General features: G+C 40.9%; 1 protein-coding gene across 2 annotated transcripts; it reads right to left on the bottom strand.

Annotated features, from left to right (window-relative positions):
- Positions 1-803: 803 nt before the first annotated feature.
- On the bottom strand, positions 804-18,535 carry SELENOK (selenoprotein K). Of its 2 annotated transcripts, XM_089681865.1 has the most exons (5): positions 18,378-18,534; positions 13,677-13,767; positions 9,089-9,172; positions 5,593-5,682; positions 804-3,129 (listed from the first exon to the last, which is right to left on the bottom strand). In XM_089681865.1, the coding sequence occupies exons 1-5, from the start codon at positions 18,394-18,396 to the stop codon at positions 3,126-3,128; spliced, it is 288 nt and encodes a 95-aa protein (XP_089537991.1). In that variant the 5' UTR covers positions 18,397-18,534; the 3' UTR covers positions 804-3,125. The 2 variants fall into 2 exon arrangements, with proteins under 2 accessions (XP_089537991.1, XP_089537992.1); XM_089681866.1 differs by lacking the exon at positions 804-3,129 and having other exon boundaries at positions 5,589-5,682; positions 18,378-18,535.
- Positions 18,536-18,565: the final 30 nt, after the last annotated feature.

Raw genomic sequence — 18,565 nt, 5'->3', positions numbered from 1 at the left:
CAACCAAACTGATAAAAGGCATGGAGGAGTTCAGCTATGAGGAAAGATTAGAGGAACTGAATTTATTCTCTCTTGAGAAGAGGAGATTAAGGGGGGATATGATCTCCATGTATAATACATAAGGGGGGATATGATCTCCATGTATAATACATAGGGGGGATATGAACTCCATGTATAATACATAAGGGGGGATATGATCTCCATGTATAATACATAAGGGGGGATATGATCTCCATGTATAATACATAAGGGGGGGATATGATCAACATGTATAAATACATCAGTGGTTCATATAGTGAACTCGGTGTAGAGCTATTCACCCTGAGGTCATCACAGAGGACAAGGGGGCACTCTTTACGTCTGGAGGAAAAGAAATGTAATCTCCAAACACGGAAAGGTTTCTTCAAGTAAGAGCTGTGAAAATGTGGAACAGACTCCCTCAAGAGTTGGTTCTGGCCAGCTCAGTGCACTGATTTAAAAACAGGCCTGGATTATTTCTTGGATACACAGAATATAACTGGATACTAACATTTATGGGTAAAGTTGATCCAGGGAATATCCGATTGCCTCTCAGGGGATCAGGAAGGAATTTTTTTCCCTGCAGGAGTAAATTGGATCATGCTTTGCTGGTTTTTTTTGCCTTCCTCTGTATCAACTGTGGGTATAGGATTATAACTTTCTTTTTTTTTTTTTTTTTTTTAATAGTTGAACTGGATGGACTTTTGTCTTTTTTCAGCCAGACTAACTATGTAACATTTTCTTTAAAAAGAAAAAAAACTGTAGAAGCACATTACCATCATAAGTTTGCTTGTCACAAATATTACTTTATTTACACGTTTAAAAACACATGAAATCGGAATCCTATCTCATATCAAGTTGAGCCACCTATGGCAATCATAATGGGTACTCTCACTAAAGAGGTCCAAAAAAGTAAGGATACTGTGCAGAAAGCAGTATCCAAAATAACAAAACAGATTATAATTTCCTGAATTCAGAACAGTAAATGACTTATACGCTACTATACTCTATTGTTCTTTTGTTCTCTGCCTTACTGAATACGTCTGTCTGTGGATCCCACTGAAAATCTCTTTAAGGGCTGGTTCACACTATGCCTGCACATGAATCTCACAGGAACGCCCTGTGCATTGCAGCGCCCTGTGCAGTGGGTGTCAATAGAGAGTTAACGACACCCCAAATGCAGGTCGCAAACATTTACCCAGACCAGATCGCATGGTAACTTTGTACCATTCAATCCGGTTGCAGTGTTTTAAAAAGTAGTGCATGCATTATTTTTGGTGTGATGCGATTTTAGCCCATTCAAAATGCGCTGAAATAGCACCGCACAGAAATGCACAAAAACGCGCGAGGCGTTCTTGTGTGATTCATGTGTGGGCATGGTGTGAACCATCCCTTAAAGGGAAAATAAATATGTGCAAATACTAGAATGTGTGCCTCTTTAAAAGAGGAAAGCAAAAAGGGAAATTATTGATTAACTAATATTTCTATAGTACTTTTCTCCCTGGAGACGCATTATCTGCTGTTGGGACAACCATCCTGGGAGCACTCAGCATAATATCACACTGGAGCTAATTAAACTACCAGCATGTCCATTGAGTGTAGGAGGAAACCCACACAAGGACAGGGAGAACATGAAAACTCTATGCAGATAGTGTCCTGACTGAGACTTGACCAGAGGACTACAGTACTGCAAGCCAGAAGTGCTAACCATTAAGCCCCTGTGCTGAAACAATCCTAAATGATTACATACATAAATATGCTTTTACACTGAAATACACAGCAGCTAACAAAACATGAAAAATCACTGCAACAGTAAGGCAACATGGGAGATATTTTTTTTCCAAAAGGTGACATGGGAGATATTTAGTAGCTATATCATACTACTAAAATCACCAGCGACTAATCTCAAAGGCTTTGTTCACACGGACCTCATTCTATATAGGACCAGCGTATACACTAGTTTTTTACAAAGCATTTGCCAAACCAGATTCAAAAATGTTAAAGAAACCTTCAGCTCCAGTTTAAAGATGTTCAACAAAGTTTTTGCACAGAAAGAAGACTGTCAATCTTTTCGGGGCTTGGGATACATGGTGGGGGTTGCCAAGCAAAAATAGGAAGTGAGGTACCTCCCAGGATGCGTGGAAATGACTGGGTGGCCGCCCTACAGTGGGACTGGCAACCGTAGTATCCACACTGCCACTGACACAAGCCTTAAGTCACTTGTAGTGAAAGAGTTATACAAGTTGCTAGCAGACTTCAGGGAACTTCAGAACTATTTGAAATTTGGCTGAAGCCTGCTAGCAGCTTGTTTAAAGTGACAATCAGCACTCTCTATTACATCTGTGTTTAACATCATCTAACTGGAGAAGAAGCTTGGTGTACATACTGCTCTTATACAAGCTGAAGCCTATGTGAACAAATGTAAGTCACAATACATTATCACACACATGAACAAATGGCTGCCTATATGTAAAATAACATACATAGCATGCAGTAGCAATTCATCCCTCAAGATTACATAATGGTCCATCTGTACAGGATCAATTGCTACTGATTGAGACTACATCCTACCTGTGACGTTTACACCATAGGGGGAACCATTTGTTCTATCTTTCAAATTTGAAGGCAGTTACAAACCAGTTTTGGTATATACTGGCACCAATGTTGCCTACAGTTACATCTCAGATTGTTTTTATTGTTTTTTTTCCGCACGGTCACATGTTTTCTGTAACAAATAATAAACACTTTGGGATGTCACATTCAAAATTTCCAGCATCCTCTTTAATATTACAAAAAAAAGAAAGAAAACATAGCTTAGATTTCAAGCCTGGCATTGTAAAATATTCTTCTCTAATATTACCGTACAAAGTAGGACTACAAGGAAAAAAGAAAAAAAAACAAAAAAGAAAGACATTTACAGTTTTACATATGCTGATTCAGTTGTACTGGATCCTTATGGAGGAATTCCCAGCACCACATCATAAATCTGCATTTCTGCAGAGTATTGCACACATAGAGAAAAACACGACCAGTGAAAGGGGCCTTTTTCTTGTTTCCATTGCCTGGCGCATGTTCTTCTCTAGATGCCTGCTTTTAGGAGCAGGCGTTTACCTGAAAGACAAAGAGGTTGTGTTAAATATACTGACTGTGTGTGTATATATATATTTATTTTAAACAAACATCAAATTTAGGACAAATTGCACTACAGGTTACATAAAAAGAAAATGCAGCACTGGATGTCTGTCTTATGGCTCCCATTTTCATTTCTGAGATTTACACAGCCCTAACAGCCAACCTGGAGATCTGACTTTTCTCTACTGCAGTGAAGTAATATATCTAGGTCTTGTTGCTGCCCCCAGCCTGTAACTAGACACTGGAGGAGAATCAGAAGACTGCTGAGATTACCTTTTTGTCCCTTTGTTCTTTCATCCTATCAGAATGTTTATTGTTAGGATGCAAGCTCTACAGCACAACTGATTAACTGGGCATTGCTGTGCAGGCAACTGCAAGAGGCTGATACCAAGTTACAATTAGGCACTTGGGCCTCTTTCAGACATGCGGTAAGCTTACCACCCTCTGAAAAATGATCTGTGGTGGATGGTTTTTCAGAGGACGGTATAACAGTAGCTGACAGGCATTGAGGAGTCACTACTGCCGCCTCCTTAGGTCTATTTTTTTTTCTCAACTGCTGAATGGCAATTTCACATTGCGGGACCATGTCGCAACTGCTAGCCAAGCATTTGGATTGTGGTTGTGGTTTGACCCCATTGATCTTAATGGGTATGATTGATAGTTGGTGCTGCCTGTGAAAGCATTCCTGTATGGATTGGTGGTTTGTTTTTTTATTGCCTAGAGTTTGGTTTATATCTTAAAGATCTCCAAATAAGTTCAGTTTTAACCAATTCAATACCGTGCAATTTTATACCTTCCTACCCAGGCCAGTTTTCAGGTTTCAGCGCTCTCCCACTTTGAATGACAATTGCGCGGTCATACAACATTGTACCCAAACTAAAATGTTATCATTTTCTTCACACAACTAGAGCTTTCTTTTGGTGGTATTTAATCACCGCTGGGGTTTTTATTTTTTGCTAAATTAACAAAAAAAGACCAAAAATTTGGAAAAAAAAAAAAAGTTTTTCTTTGTTTCTGTTATAAAAGTTTGCAAATAAAGATTTGTTCTTCATAAATTTAGGCCGAGATGTATTCTGCTACATGTCTTTGGTAAAAATAACCCAAATTAGGATGTATTTTTTAGTCTGTAGGAATGTTAGAGTTCACAAACTATGGTATAGATCTGAATATTGATCAATCCTGAAGTACTGACAGCCAATCTAATTTCTTGAGGTCCAAGAATGTCAGAACAGTACAGATATCCCCCAAATGACCCCTTTTTGCAAAGTAGACAGTCCGACGTACTTCATAAGAGGTATGGAGAGTTTTTTGAAGTTGTATTTTTTTTGTCATAATTTTTCGGAAAATGAAAAAATTAAAAAAATTAGTTTCACAATTTTTTTTTACATACTGTCACCAGTGCAGTACAGCGTCATCATATAACTGGCATGGCGGTGATCAGGGACACTGACTGGTGACAGCATGAAAAAAAAAAAAAAATTTTTTTTTTTAAGATTTTTTTTCATATTTCACTATGACCAAAGTAGTACAATGTTACCATAGTACCATTGTACTACTTTGGGGAAGTGATCAGTATTTTTTTTTTTTTTTTTTTTACACAATTTGCTTATAGCAAAGAATTACTTTGCTATAAGCAAGCATTTACCTGAATGACATCGATTCATTCAGGGTTTTTTTTTTTGTGCTTAGCTGTGATTTGGCCACAGCTAATCACATGACATGTGCATGTGATTAGCTGTGACCATTCACAGCTAGGCAGTAGTATACAATGGATGGCATGAATGAAGCCATCCATATTATACAACTGTCATGTGACTTGCTGTGATTGGTCACAGCAGGTCACATAGTACCAGCAACGGGGCCGATACTCAGATCTGTCATCGGCCGTGTCCGAGGTACACGGCTGGTGACAGATCGTGCCGCTGCGCCGCTCTGCAGGAGCGCAATCTGCGCATGTGCGGGAGGACGCCATATGGCGTCCACCCGGAACGCTGATGACATTTGCCACCCGCCATTTGGCCATAGGGCGGGCGGCAAATGGTTAAATAAATATACACATCAGAAGCAGCAGCTTGTTGCAGAAGAAAGTATCTCTTGTTTAACAAAGTTACCTGATGCCATACATCAAGGTGTCAGGCCTGCGTCTTTGAACAGATAGAAGGTGTCTACATATCTTTTTTTATATTAATGTAAGCATTGCCCACATTGTTTCTGTCTCTTACACTGTGCAGTGCCCACAGCAGGTGATGACAGTATATAAATCAATAATGATAAAAGGCATCTATTTCTAAATTAATCAGACTTTACTGGGGTTACAAAAGCTGCAGAAATGGGAACAGCTGACAATATGGCTGAGGATAATTGTTCTCATTGTTGTCTCCAGGTTCACTTCAAGAACAAGCACATTCTTCATACTCCTGCCTTGTTCAATAAACAGCTTACCTTCCTCATCCACCTCCAGCCATTGGTGGGGGACTGGGGCCTGAACCGTGATTGATCCTTCCCATTCGTCGGCGTGGATATCCTGGAGGTCTGCAATGTAATAAACACCATCAGAAATGACAGAATCATTACCCAATTAAAAAATGCTATGCAACTCCACCAATAAAAAGACTCTAATCCACAGGTCTCTTCATAGCTGTTGTCTGAACAGTCGTGGGAACTGAGAAGTGGGGCAGGTCGGACCTTATAAGTAGGGTTAGAAAGTACCTAGAAACATGGGATAGAATACTACAGGTACCTTATCCCATAGGGGAAAGAACTGTAAAAAAGTATAATGATAAATCTTTAAAGTGTGACATATGCTTGTTATACTCACAGTGACACCTAAGGGTTTAATCCTCTGCATTGTGTAAAAAGGCTGTTTGATCCCGACTTCTCTGATCCTCCCCTTCTTTTACTGCCCCCAATCCATCTGTCATAGTACAGAGCAGTAGTGGCAAGTCTGCACATGCTTGGTTTGGTGTGTATTCCTAAAGAGTTTTTTTCCTTTGTGTGTGTGTGTGTGGGGGGGGGGGTGCATGTGATTGGAACAGGGCCAATTAGCGCTGTTAGAACAGAAGGTCAGGGGTCATTGAGCCTCATAGGGTAGTCAGAGGAGAATGAAAACTCCTCCTCTAAGATTAACCAATACCCGACTGGACACTGATGGAAGGTACAAGACTGATATATACTGCTGATGAGAAAAGGTATTTAGCAGTTTATATTTACTAAAATGATTGCCGTACTCTGTGTACTGTGGAAGACCGGATATAGTGAATGCTGGGTCCGGGGTTTAGTAACACTTTAAGTGCCTGTTGACATATACTACAATTGTTTTCCATGTGTCCTATTCACACTACTCAAGCTGCAGTGTAGTGACCATAAAATGCAGACATGCAGACTTCATTCACATTCACACCATGCTGCTGTATAGTGACATGAGTGAAGTGTCACTTTGTGAACTTCACATTAAGTTGACAAAAAAAATAAAAAATCTTGCCCTAAGACTTTTTTCCGTGCTTTTACTTCGTCGTTTTTAACTGTTGATTCTGCCATGTCGTAAACTCCTTGAGGGCAGGCACTGATCTGAATCTGCAATATGTGAAATGCTGCCGAAGGTTTTATTTACACAGGTATATGTATATGTTCTGCATGGAATTGCAGGTTCTTGCTGGCAGAGTTAGAAGAAGATCCTGCATAAAATACATATCTTAAAGTGGTTGTAAACTCTGTTTTTTAATTTTATCTACAGGAAAGCTTATAATAAAGCTTACCTGTAGGTAAAATGAATATCTCCTAAAGGTGCACCATTTAGGACAGTGGTTCTCAACCTTCCTAATGCCGTGACCCTTTAATACAGTTCCTCATGTTGTGGTGACCCCCAACCATAAAATTATTTACCCAGTAATTATAATTCATGAGTGTCGTTTTACCTCCAATACTGCTGCTTTCAACACAGTAGCTGCTTTTAACAGTGTAGCTGCTTTCAACACAGCAGCTGCTTTCTACACAGTAGCCGCTCTTTACACATCGGAAATATGTGTTTTCTGATGGTCTTAGGGGACCCCTGTGAAAGGGTTGTTCGACCCCCAAAAGGGTCGCAACCCACAGGTTGAGAACCACTAATTTAGGAGATCCTGTGTTTTCATTTTATCCAGTGAATGCACTATGAAGGAACAGCGTACCTGTGCCGTTCCTTCAGAGCTGCGTTCCGTGGCCTGGGACTCTCACGTGTGATCGCGGCCTGGCCTGTCAGAATGCCAGAGCTCGTGAACCCTGAAGGAAGGCGGGTGAAGATGAAAGCCGCTACAGCAGTGACAGCACGCCGCTGGAGGGCTTCGTTTTAAGGTAAGTTTTACATAATGTGCTTATAGGCGATGCATAGTAGCACATTATGCCATTACCTTGCAGGGGACTTTTTTTTTTGTCTGCGGTTTACTACCGCTTTAAAGCAGAACTAAACCCATCAATTTAACTGTTCCAAAAACAGTTACATTCCCACCATGTGCTGTGAATAATAAATATCACAGTTGCTTGTGCTGTCAACGAAACTGTCAAACCATCAAATGGCTGTTGTTATAACTGATCACATGTGCAGCACCATGGCAGCTGCAAGTCAAACAGAGGCAAAGATGGCAGCTTCCTAGGCTGAAAACAATAGCAGGGTTATTCAGTACTTGCATTTAGAAGGTTTAGACACATACAGTTCTTCTAAGGACTCATTCACACATGCAATGATGCTCATATAGTGTGGACAGAAGGTTTTTGCAGCATGTCTAACTTCCTGGTGCCAGCAGGACACAGTGGCTGCACAGACACAGCCGCTTGCCTTAATGCAGGGGTGTCCAAACTATGGCCCTTCAGGTGTTGAGGAACTGCAAGTCCCATGAGGCCTTGCAAGACTCTGACATCCACAGGCAAGACGCCCAGAGGCAGAGGCATGATGGGACTTGTAGTACTTCAACAGCTGGAGAGCCATAGTTTGGACACCCCTGCATTAATGTGACAGTCATGCGGCTGCAGCTATTTATTACAGTTATTTTACATAACAAATACTAATCAACAGACTTCAAACATTTAAAGTGGATAATAAAATGGCTAGCTCTTCTGTTAAAATTTTTTTTAAAAAAAGCATTTCCCTTTTTTCATGTTCAAACATTTTATTGTCTTACAGGAACAAGGGGTTAACATATGAAAAACATTAAATGGAACCATAGAAAAACATGGAGGGGTACAATTGTATAAAGAAAGGAAGGATCTGGATATGCATCAGACAGGGAGCTCTGCTCCCAGAAACAATCTGAAGGTTCGATATGAGGCAAAGAAGGTGAGCCAGGTGGGAGTAGAAAAGAGGGGAATATAAGAAAGACTAAAGAAGGAGTAGAGGGAGGAAAGAAAGGATGTGTGACTTCCAAAAGAGAATAGAGAATCTCGAGACCATATCAATGTATAGCTTGACATATAGGATAGCCACAATATGAGATTAGGAAATGTCAAAGAAGGAGCAATGAATTGTCAAAGTTTGGGGGGAGGAAACATTCCACCCATGGGGTCCAGGTCGACAGAAACCTAGGAACAGCATCTAGGATGGTGGCTTCCACTTTGGCGTGCATTTCCCTTTTTTCTAGCGTTTGTTTTTTTCAAACTGCCTCAGCATTTATAACATGCCAAGAATGGAGCCAGATGGTGGGACAATAAATCTCCAACACATGAGAGTTACATCAGCAGATGTTCAATGGCTGAAGAAAGAGAACGTAGGTCCGGGAGAAGAAAAATAGAAAATGGCTACACAACAATGGAAGGGTAGAAAAGTGAACTGACCTGTCAGGGCTGGTGAAGGGCAAACTAAGTTGTAAGAATGTCTTAATGTGCAAGTACCTGTGCCCCCTCACCCTAATATAGTTCTCCTTTACATTATCACAACCTGTAAATGTGAACAGAAGATGAAGAGTCATACCCTCTCCCATCATCGAATCGTGAGCTGGACACAGAGTTGGAACAGCTTCTTCTGGATATATCAGGTCGGACGATGCTCTGAAAACTAAAAAAACAAAAATATAGTAGTATAATTAAAAAATGTGAAAAAACTCCTGCACTAGCCACTGAAGAAATTATGCAGCCAGCACTAGATGGGTGTAACCTAAACACAAGAAACAATTGAGATTTTATATATATATATATATATATATATATATATATATATATATATATATATATATATATATATATATATATATATATATATATATATATATATATATATATATATATATATATACATATATACACACATATACACACGTAGTGCAGCGCTATGTACTATTACACATATATATACACCTCAAGACAGAAAAAACATTAAGAGACCAAATACTCCAGTAGTCCTTGAGTGAATCAATCCAAGTGCTCAACCTGTGTTAAACAAGTGCAAGAAAACCCCTTATGGGATATGTGACATGCACAACACATGACAATAATGTGTTCTTTGAGATGGAACAAGTACTCTTCATGCAGGTGTGCAACCAATGAGTGACAATCTTCAACGTCTGGGGTGCCCCCTCACCTTCCTGCCCCGGCCGCACATGGCCAATGGGCCTGATAAAGCTCCAAGAGGTGGTTTCCTCGTTAGTAGTGGTGTTGGGACTCTCTCCTTCTCTATGCACCAGGTCTCCCCTGAAAGGTCCTCCTTCTCAAGGCCAATGGCACTCCATGTTTGTCCCCAATAAAGTAAGAAGATCCAACATAGTGTAAAACCTTTTCATTTATTGTGATAAAAAACTAGAGTCTACTCACATGTGTAGATAAACATCTGCGTATGGTTCACTACAGCATGGGTGTAGTGTCTGTATAGATGAATCCGGGTGCACCAAGATGGCGTCTACGCCGGATGTGACGTCATTACGCTGCCGCTAGAGCTCCTCCTACTGGCAAATCTACGCATTACGTCACGATTGGACCACATGACTTCCTCAGGATATACCTGGTGCACCCGGATTCATCTATACAGACACTACTCCCATGCTATAGTGAACAATACGCAGATGGTTATCTACACATGTGAGTAGACTCTAGTTTTTTATCACAATAAATGAAAAGGTTTTACACTATGTTGGATCTTCTTACTTTATTGGGGAAAAACATGGAGTCTCATTGGCCTTGAGAAGGAGGACCTTTCGGGGAGACCTGGTGCATAGAGGAGAGAGTCCCAACACCACTACTAACGAGGAAACCACCTCTTGGAGCTTTATCAGGCCCATTAGCCCTGTGGGGCCGGGGCAGGAAGGTGAGGGGGCACCCCAGACGTTGAGGATTGTCACTCATTGGTTGCACACCTGCATGAAGAGTACTTGTTCCATCTCAAAGAACACATTATTGTCGTGTGTTGTGCATGTCACATATCCCATAAGGGGTTTTCTTGCACTTGTTTAACACAGGTTGAGCACTTGGATTGATTCACTCAAGGACTACTGGAGTATTTGGTCATTTAGTCTCTTAATGTTATATCTGTCTTGAGGTATATATATGTGTAATAGTACATAGCGCTGCACTACGTATATATATAAATATAATCTATCAATAGTAGTATAATTGGCATTAAAAGTATAACTAAAGGCAACGCTTTTTTAAGTTTTGGACACAGCAAAGAAGGATTAGGACCCCTGACAGTTTTTATTGCTGTCTGTGCCCCCATTAGGGAGATTCACGCTATTTGTTCTGCTTACCATTGTCATCGAAAGTGCAAGTAAAAGAAAATCCCAAATTTTGGGTTGTCACCAGAACAGGCATAGAGGTGACATCTTCCAATGGGAAGCATGTTTGTGCTGCTTTGGCTATGGGACAGGAAGGGAAATCTCCCCAATGGAACACAGAAAAAAAAAAAAAAACTTTCTGAGACGTGAGCTCCAGGGAGAGGATGGGTAAGTGTTGCAGTGTTTGCTATGGAGGCTTGTATGATAGGAGTTCCAGAAACGACAAGCAGCTGTTATGGTATCCAAAAATGAGTTGCATAGTTGTAATGTAAGGGAAGCACTTGGCAGCAGTTTAGGATTCGTCCCCAATACGTGAGTTTCAATTTGTTTCCAGGAGACGGCAGATGTGGAAGTCCATGAGTGACTGGCTTGTGCCAAAATGACAGCTTTATAATACTTAGGCTGAATTGACAGCAGAAAAATGAATGTACATTTCCATCCATTTTATGTGCATTTTAATGCATGTTGACTTGGGCTGATTTGAGATTTAGAGCACTTGTAAAATGCAGGTCAACATATAAACACATAAAAAAAATTGTTTTTTACGTTTCCTGTTCACACTATAACGCCGCATTAACCTGCGTATTTTGCATAATGCATACATGTTGAATTTTAACGCAATGCAGGTAAACGCAGTGTTGCGGTGTGAACAGGACACATAAAAACAATTGGTTTTTGTGTGTCTATGCGTTGTCCTGCATTTTACAAGTGCATTAAAATGCAGATCACCACAAGTCAACCTGCGTTAAAAGGGTGCATAAAATAGATGAAATTGTACATCATTGAGCACTGAAGGCTCCATTCACATTTGATGATTACTCATGTGACTTTGGACACAAAGTCACATGACAAGTCTTAGCCCATGTACTTCAATGGAAGCTGTTCAAAACTATTAAAGTCGCAGCAACTTTATAAAGGTTCCTGCACTACTTTGAATCAACTTGAGTGCCACAGACTGCAATGTAAACTCTCAAAAGTTGCATGAAAGTCGCATCTTAATGTTATCAATGTGAAAGTCAAAGCCCAAGTTGTACCCATCTAAAGTTGCATCAAAGTTGCAATGGAAATCACATGACTTTGGAGTCCCACGAGTGTGAAAGGAGCCCTATTGCAAGTCAGTGTGAATTCAGCCTTGGAGGCATCAGGTGCTCCCATGCCAGAGAACTTCATAAAGGAGCACATAGGATGGAGTTCTGAATGCAGGGCCTTTTTTTTCTGCCAAATAAATGTGTTGAGGATGTTTTTGTTTTAATATGTTATTTCTCAGTATTTGTCTCTAGATAAACCATGCTGAAAGAGTAGGAATTAGCAGCTTACTCTACTTTTTCCACCATTAGACCCAGGGTTACAATTGTACCAATGGCTCCATACTCTTGCTGTACCAATTTATGTATTGTGTATATGTCGTGTTTATCCCATTACATGAAAACCCCCACTGAAGTATTGCTTTTCAGGTACTTATTGTCATAAAAAAGAAATAAAGTTAACCCCTACCAGCCACCGCCTCCTGGCCCTTTAAGTGGTTCAAAATGCCAAAAGGAGGGAAAAATTCAGATCATGTGACCACAGTGACTGGCTGTTGAAGCGGTCACGTGATCGGAACGCTCTCAGTTGCAAATATGCATAAGGAGCTTTCCATAACATACTAGTTGCTGTGCTGGGAGTGCGCAGAGACCACACTCTCAGCACAATAAATTGTTTACAAATAAAAGCATATTTGCAGCCACCCGCCAAGAGTCCACATATATGCGCCAGGTTGGCCGGAAGAGGTTATAGAAAAAAAAAAATGGGAGGTTATAACCCCCCCTTACTCCATCCAAAAAAAAAAAAAAAAAGTTTTGCTTTAAGTTCTTCATTAACAGTGTCCTCCAATCATTGCCATTTTTCCATATACAGACATTTGTAATTTTTGTATTTGGCATTACAGCTATTCTGGATCATCTGAAAAGGCAATCCACCCTAAGGCCTCATGCACACAGAACGTTACAAAAGAAAAAAAGAGAAAACTCTTAGAAGCTGTCTTTGGCAGCAGCATTTTTACAGAAAAAACGCCTGACGCTTGTAAAAGTTTCTAACGCTTTTACAAGTGATTAGGTGCATTTACAAGCACTTGGGCGTTAATTCATTTTATTGGCCAGAATGATCATTTATTCTGGCCACTGAAACGTATTATTAACACCCTGGGTTTTTTTATCTGCTGGTAAACACTACTGCTACTAAAAGCTTCCAAAAGTCTGTGTGTGTATAGACACATAGGATAACATGGGGGGCTGTTTGTAAGCAGTAAAAGAAAAAAAAAAAAAAAAAGGCTGACACCCCTAAAAGTGGCTTCAAAAACGCCATGTGTGCATGAGGACTAAAATATTTATACCCTGGGAAATGCTCCTTAGATTTGTAGTCAGTAGGAAGAATGCCCCCCCCCCCCCCTTACATTGATGGTAAGTGGGAAGAACGTCCCTTACATTGCCGATCAGTAGGAAGAATGTTCCTTATTTTATGGTCAGTGTAAAGTATGATCTTTACATTGGGGGGGGTTCAGTGGGAGGAATGCTTCAGTGGTTTTGCACAGAGCAGTCCCAATCCTCTTCTTCCTGGGTCTCCCATCAGCAACGGCTCCTGCTGCTGTGTCTTAGCCAATGAGGATATAGAGACATGGGAGAACTTCTGCTCTCGTGCACATTGCTGGATTGGGTTCGGGATCAGGCTCGGGGGGGGGGGGGTTTAAAGGGGGGAGAATCGTTTTAAATTGCAAAATACAATAAAAATCACATTTAAAACGGTCAGCAGAGTACTCACAACAGAACAACAAAGTCTGTAATTCCCCAGAACAGTTCTGTAATAAAGGAGAGTCTCCATGGTGATCTCCTCTGACCATCCAACACTTGTCCTGCAAAAAAGAAAGCAAAGGAGGACATAAAATAAAAGGATACAAAGTAGACCATGAGCATGGAAAGTGTCACTTTAACTCTCCAAACTGAATAATGAGTTAACAATGTTAAAGTAAAACATTTTTAAAGGGTAAGTTAAAAAAAAAAATGAAAAGGTGAACTAATTCCAAAAATCCTGACCACCCTCCAGACCCAGGCCGTGATGCTCCATGTGGTTGGTGTAATGGCCTGTACACTACAATACACAGCCCCGGAGAGAGGATCTATCACAGCTCTTAGGCAACGGAAAACTGACATCACTATGCTGTCATATGCAAAATGGAGTGCAGGATGTCATGTGCCTCATCTTGTGCATGTGCTGTACAACATTACATTCATTTGTTAAACGGGAAAAAAAAAATCTCGTGAGATTTTAGGGGAAGTATTTTTTTTTTTTTTTTGCACCAGTAAATGAGTGTAATTTCGCACAGCGGAAGATGTCAAACGCTTCATCGCAAAGTATGACAATACTGCGTGATCTCACTTCCCTGAAGGCAATGGTGATGTAGCCTTTCCAGGCGGTATCTGCGTGGGTGGGGCTAGGTCACCATTGCCTTCAGGAAAACAAGGAAGTGGAAGCCACAAAATGTAAGTACAAAAGAAGTAGACGTAGAAGTAAAGATGTAGGTGGTGGAAAATCGGCACCCTGGAAGAAGATGCTAGTGCCTGGGAGGGACTTTGTGGGCATCAGACCATTGCAACTTTTTTTTACCTTTAGTTCCATTTTAAAGCAATGTTAAACCCAAAACCAAAAATGAATTACATGTATTACTATTATTTATTTCAGGTACACACACACACACACACATATACACCATGTTCCAAATTATTATGCAAATTCTATTTAAGTGTCACAAAGATGAAATATTTTGTTTTTCAGTGTAACTCCTGGATGGCATTGTGTGTAAGGGCTCTTTTGATCACTAAAAACAATCTCGGACACCTGTGATAATTAGATTGGCAGGTGAGCCCAATTTAAGGAAAAACTACTGAAGGAGGGCGTTCCACATTATTAAGCAGAGCACCATTTTCAAGCAATATGGGGAAGAAAAAGGATCTCTCTGCTGCCGAAAAGTAAATAGTTCAATGCCTTGGATGAGGTATGAAAACATCAGATATTTCACGAAAACTTAAGCGTGATCATCGCACTATTAAGAGATTTGTGGCTGATTCAGAGCACAGATGGGTTTGTGTAGATAAAGGCACATTGAGGAAGATTTCTGCCAGATCCATGCATCGGATCAAGAGAGCAGCTGCTAAAATACCATTACATAGCAGCAAACAGATATTTGAAGCTGCTGGTGCCTCTGGAGTCCCACAGACATCAAGGTGTAGAGTCCTCCAGAGTCTTGCAACTGTGCATAAACCTTCTATTCGGCCACCAATAACCAATGCTCACAAGCAGAAACGGCTGCATTGGGCAGAAAAATACATGAAGAATAATTTTCAAACAGTCCTGTTCACTGATGAGTGCCATACAACCCTGGTTGGTCCAGATGGATGGAGTTGTTGATGGTCGGTAGACGGCCACCCTGTTCCAACAAGGCTGCGACGTTAGCAAGGCGGTGGTGGAGTCATGTTTTTGGGCCGGAATCATGGGAACAGAGCTGGTCGGCCCCTTTAGGGTCCCCAAAGGTGTAAAGATGACCTCTGAAAAGTATGTGGAGTTTATGACTGACCACTTTCTTCCCTGGTACAGAAGGAAGAACTATGCTTTCCGTAATAAAATCATCTTCATGCATGACAATGCACCATCTCATGCTGCAAAGAATACCTCTGCATCAATGGATGTTATGGGGATAAAAGGAGAGAAAGTCATGGTGTGGCCTCCATCCTCCCCTGACCTCAATCCTATTGAGAACCCTTGGAGCATCCTCAAGCAAAAGATCTATGAGGGTGGGAGGCAGTATACATCCAAACAGCAGCTCTGGGAGGCTATTCTGACATCTTGCAAACAAATTCAAGCAGAAACTGTCCAAAAACTCACAAGTTCAATGGATGCAAGACTTGTGAAGCTGCTATCAAATAAGGGGTCCTATGTTACAATGTAACGTGACCTGTTAAAATGTTTAAAAAGTTAAAATGTTGTTAAACGTTTGATTGAAATAGCTTTTGATTTCAGTAAATATGCTGCAAACATAACAAATGACAATTTTCAGTTCTTTACAACCTATAAAGTGTTTTGAAACTTACTGTGCATAATAATTTGGAACAGTGCATTGGAAGTGTTTTATGTTTAACAAAAATCCTGTTATCATTAGGAGGTTTGTTCAATAAAATGTGAATTGTACTCTTAATAGTTGATAACATGAGAATTATGCTGACTGTTATTTACATCAATTATTTAGGTAAATGAGAAAAATATAATTTGCATAATAATTTGGAACAGGGTATATATATACACACACACATACAGTATCTCACAGAAGTGAGTACCACCCTCACATTTTGTAAATATTTTATTCTAGCTTTTCATGTGACAACACTGAGGAAATGACATTTTGTTACAATGTACAGTAGTGAGTGTACAGCTTGTATAACATGTAAATTTGCTGTTCCCTCAAAATAACTCAACACACAGCCATTATTGTCTAAACCGCTGGCAACAGAAGTAAGGGGGGGGGCGGCTTAGACAGGCAGGAGGGGAGCAGTGTATACAGTGACTGGCTGTCACTATATGTTGGTTTTTAAATGCAATCGCTGGCTTTTTTTTTTTCTTCACTATAGCTCACAGAATTAGCTGTCACTTTCCCCCCAGCTAAAAGAAACAAAGTTTCCTTTAGCTCCGGGGAAAGTGACAGCTAATTCTGTGAGCTATAGTGAAGAAAAAAAAAAAGCCAGCGATTGCATTTAAAAACCAACAAATAGTGACAGCCAGTGAGGGAGCCTCTCTGTATACACTGCTCCTCTCCTGCCCCCTCCTTGCACACACTGCCCCTCCATCCCTTCCCCCCTACAAAGAGGACCTGTTACTCATATGTTATCATATAGGGGACTATTGGTCCCCTATGTGATAACAATAAAATCATAAGTTAAAAAATAAAAATATGCATTAAAGTAAAAAAAAAAAAAATACAAAAAAAATTGGAGCCTCCTCACCCCCACATACACAGACATTTTTGGTTTCGGAAACTATGGCGGCCATCACATCTAAGAATTGGTAAGCTGCAATATAATAAATGTTTGCTTTGGGGTTTAATACCGCTATAGTAAAGCAGCGTTTGGCGATTTTACATCAGCACGTAAGGACATATAATGATGTGAATTGTAGGGAAGTGGTGGGGGGGGGGATGGGTCCACGTTTAGGAGAAGGCAGTACTGTTCTCAAATACCTGTCCTCTGTGCCTCCACTGTTGATGGCTCTTCAGAGACCAACGCCAGGGTAAGTTAGCCCTGACACCAGACCAGGGGGTCCTCCTATGAGATGTGGGGATCATTCCCTCCCAGCAGTGAGGTCATTATATCATTTCTAGGATCTGACATCTCCCCATACATTCAGATCTGTACAACTCATACGTGGGGGAGGGGGATCTAAAAGCAGACACTGTTTATATACAGCAATGACATGGGTGAACACTAAGGCTGGCCATACACTATACAATTTTCTGTCCAATTTCCGTTAGATTTACCTTCAGCTATGTAGTGCAAGGGCCTGTCTAATTGGATACAACTGAAAGTGTTGTTTAGGTCTGACCTCCTATTATATGATTTTTGGTAAATCTAAAGCAATTTTCTAAAGATAATTGAACAATGTATGGCCAGCCTAAGGCTCACCACACACATTACAATCTGCTCATACAATCAGCTTTAGATTTACCAACACTGTGTAATAGGAGGACCTACCTAATCTAACCAACCAATCTGGATCCAATCAGGCAAGCCCTTCCACCACATAGTTGATGGTAGATCTAAAGAAGATCCTAAGGTGTGTAGTGTCCATACAGCTGGCCACAATGCAAGTGTACAATCCAAACACACCGAACAGAATCAGCGAGGGAGAATGTCACCAGCACACCGAGGATCACCAATATGGGTCCAAACGTTCCAACAAATGATCACAGTTACAGCAAAGCTGGTCACATGCCTGATGAAGGGGTCCTGCGAGACTCCGAAACGTTGCCTTGCTGTAACTACGTGATCGTTCATTAAAACATTTGGTCCCATATTGGTGATCCGAGGTGTGCTGGTGACATTCTCCCCTACAGCTGGCCACACACTATACAACCAGATTGTACGATCTTCCTTAGATCTACAAAAATGATGTAATATGAGGATCTACCTAAAGAACCCATTTGATTTGTATCCAATCAGGCAGGCCCTGAAACTACAAAGATCTAAAGAAGATTGTACAATCAGGTTGTGTAGTGTGTAGCCAAACATGTTGTATGCGTGTTGTATGGTGACTTGTCCAGTCTGTGCGATCCTTATGACATCTGCCGACAGCTGTACAGTAGAAGGACCGGCCTGACCGGACACAGATGTGATGGATCGTACAGGCGCCCCCCCCACACTGTTCAGGAGATCGTCCGATCAGATTGTGCGGCGTGTGGTCGGCGTACAGTCAGCTCACCATTGGCGATGTAGACCATGATTCCTTCTCCGATGGTGACTCAGTCTCCGCTACAGCTGCGGAAATCCGGGAACACCAAACAGGAGGTGGAGCGCGCTGATTGGCTGCTGTGGGCGTGTCCTGAAAAACCTGGCAACGCGGTCTTAGTTACAGAGGTCTCCGGCAAAGCTAACTCCTCCACTGCCGGA

The sequence above is a fragment of the Staurois parvus genome, unplaced genomic scaffold, assembly GCF_062004578.1.
Source record: "Staurois parvus isolate SC_StPar_1 unplaced genomic scaffold, SC_StPar_1.0 ptg000282l, whole genome shotgun sequence".
Lineage (NCBI taxonomy): Eukaryota > Metazoa > Chordata > Amphibia > Anura > Ranidae > Staurois > Staurois parvus.
Note: the sequence above shows the minus strand (reverse complement) of the source record. Positions and strands in the feature narration are given on the sequence as shown.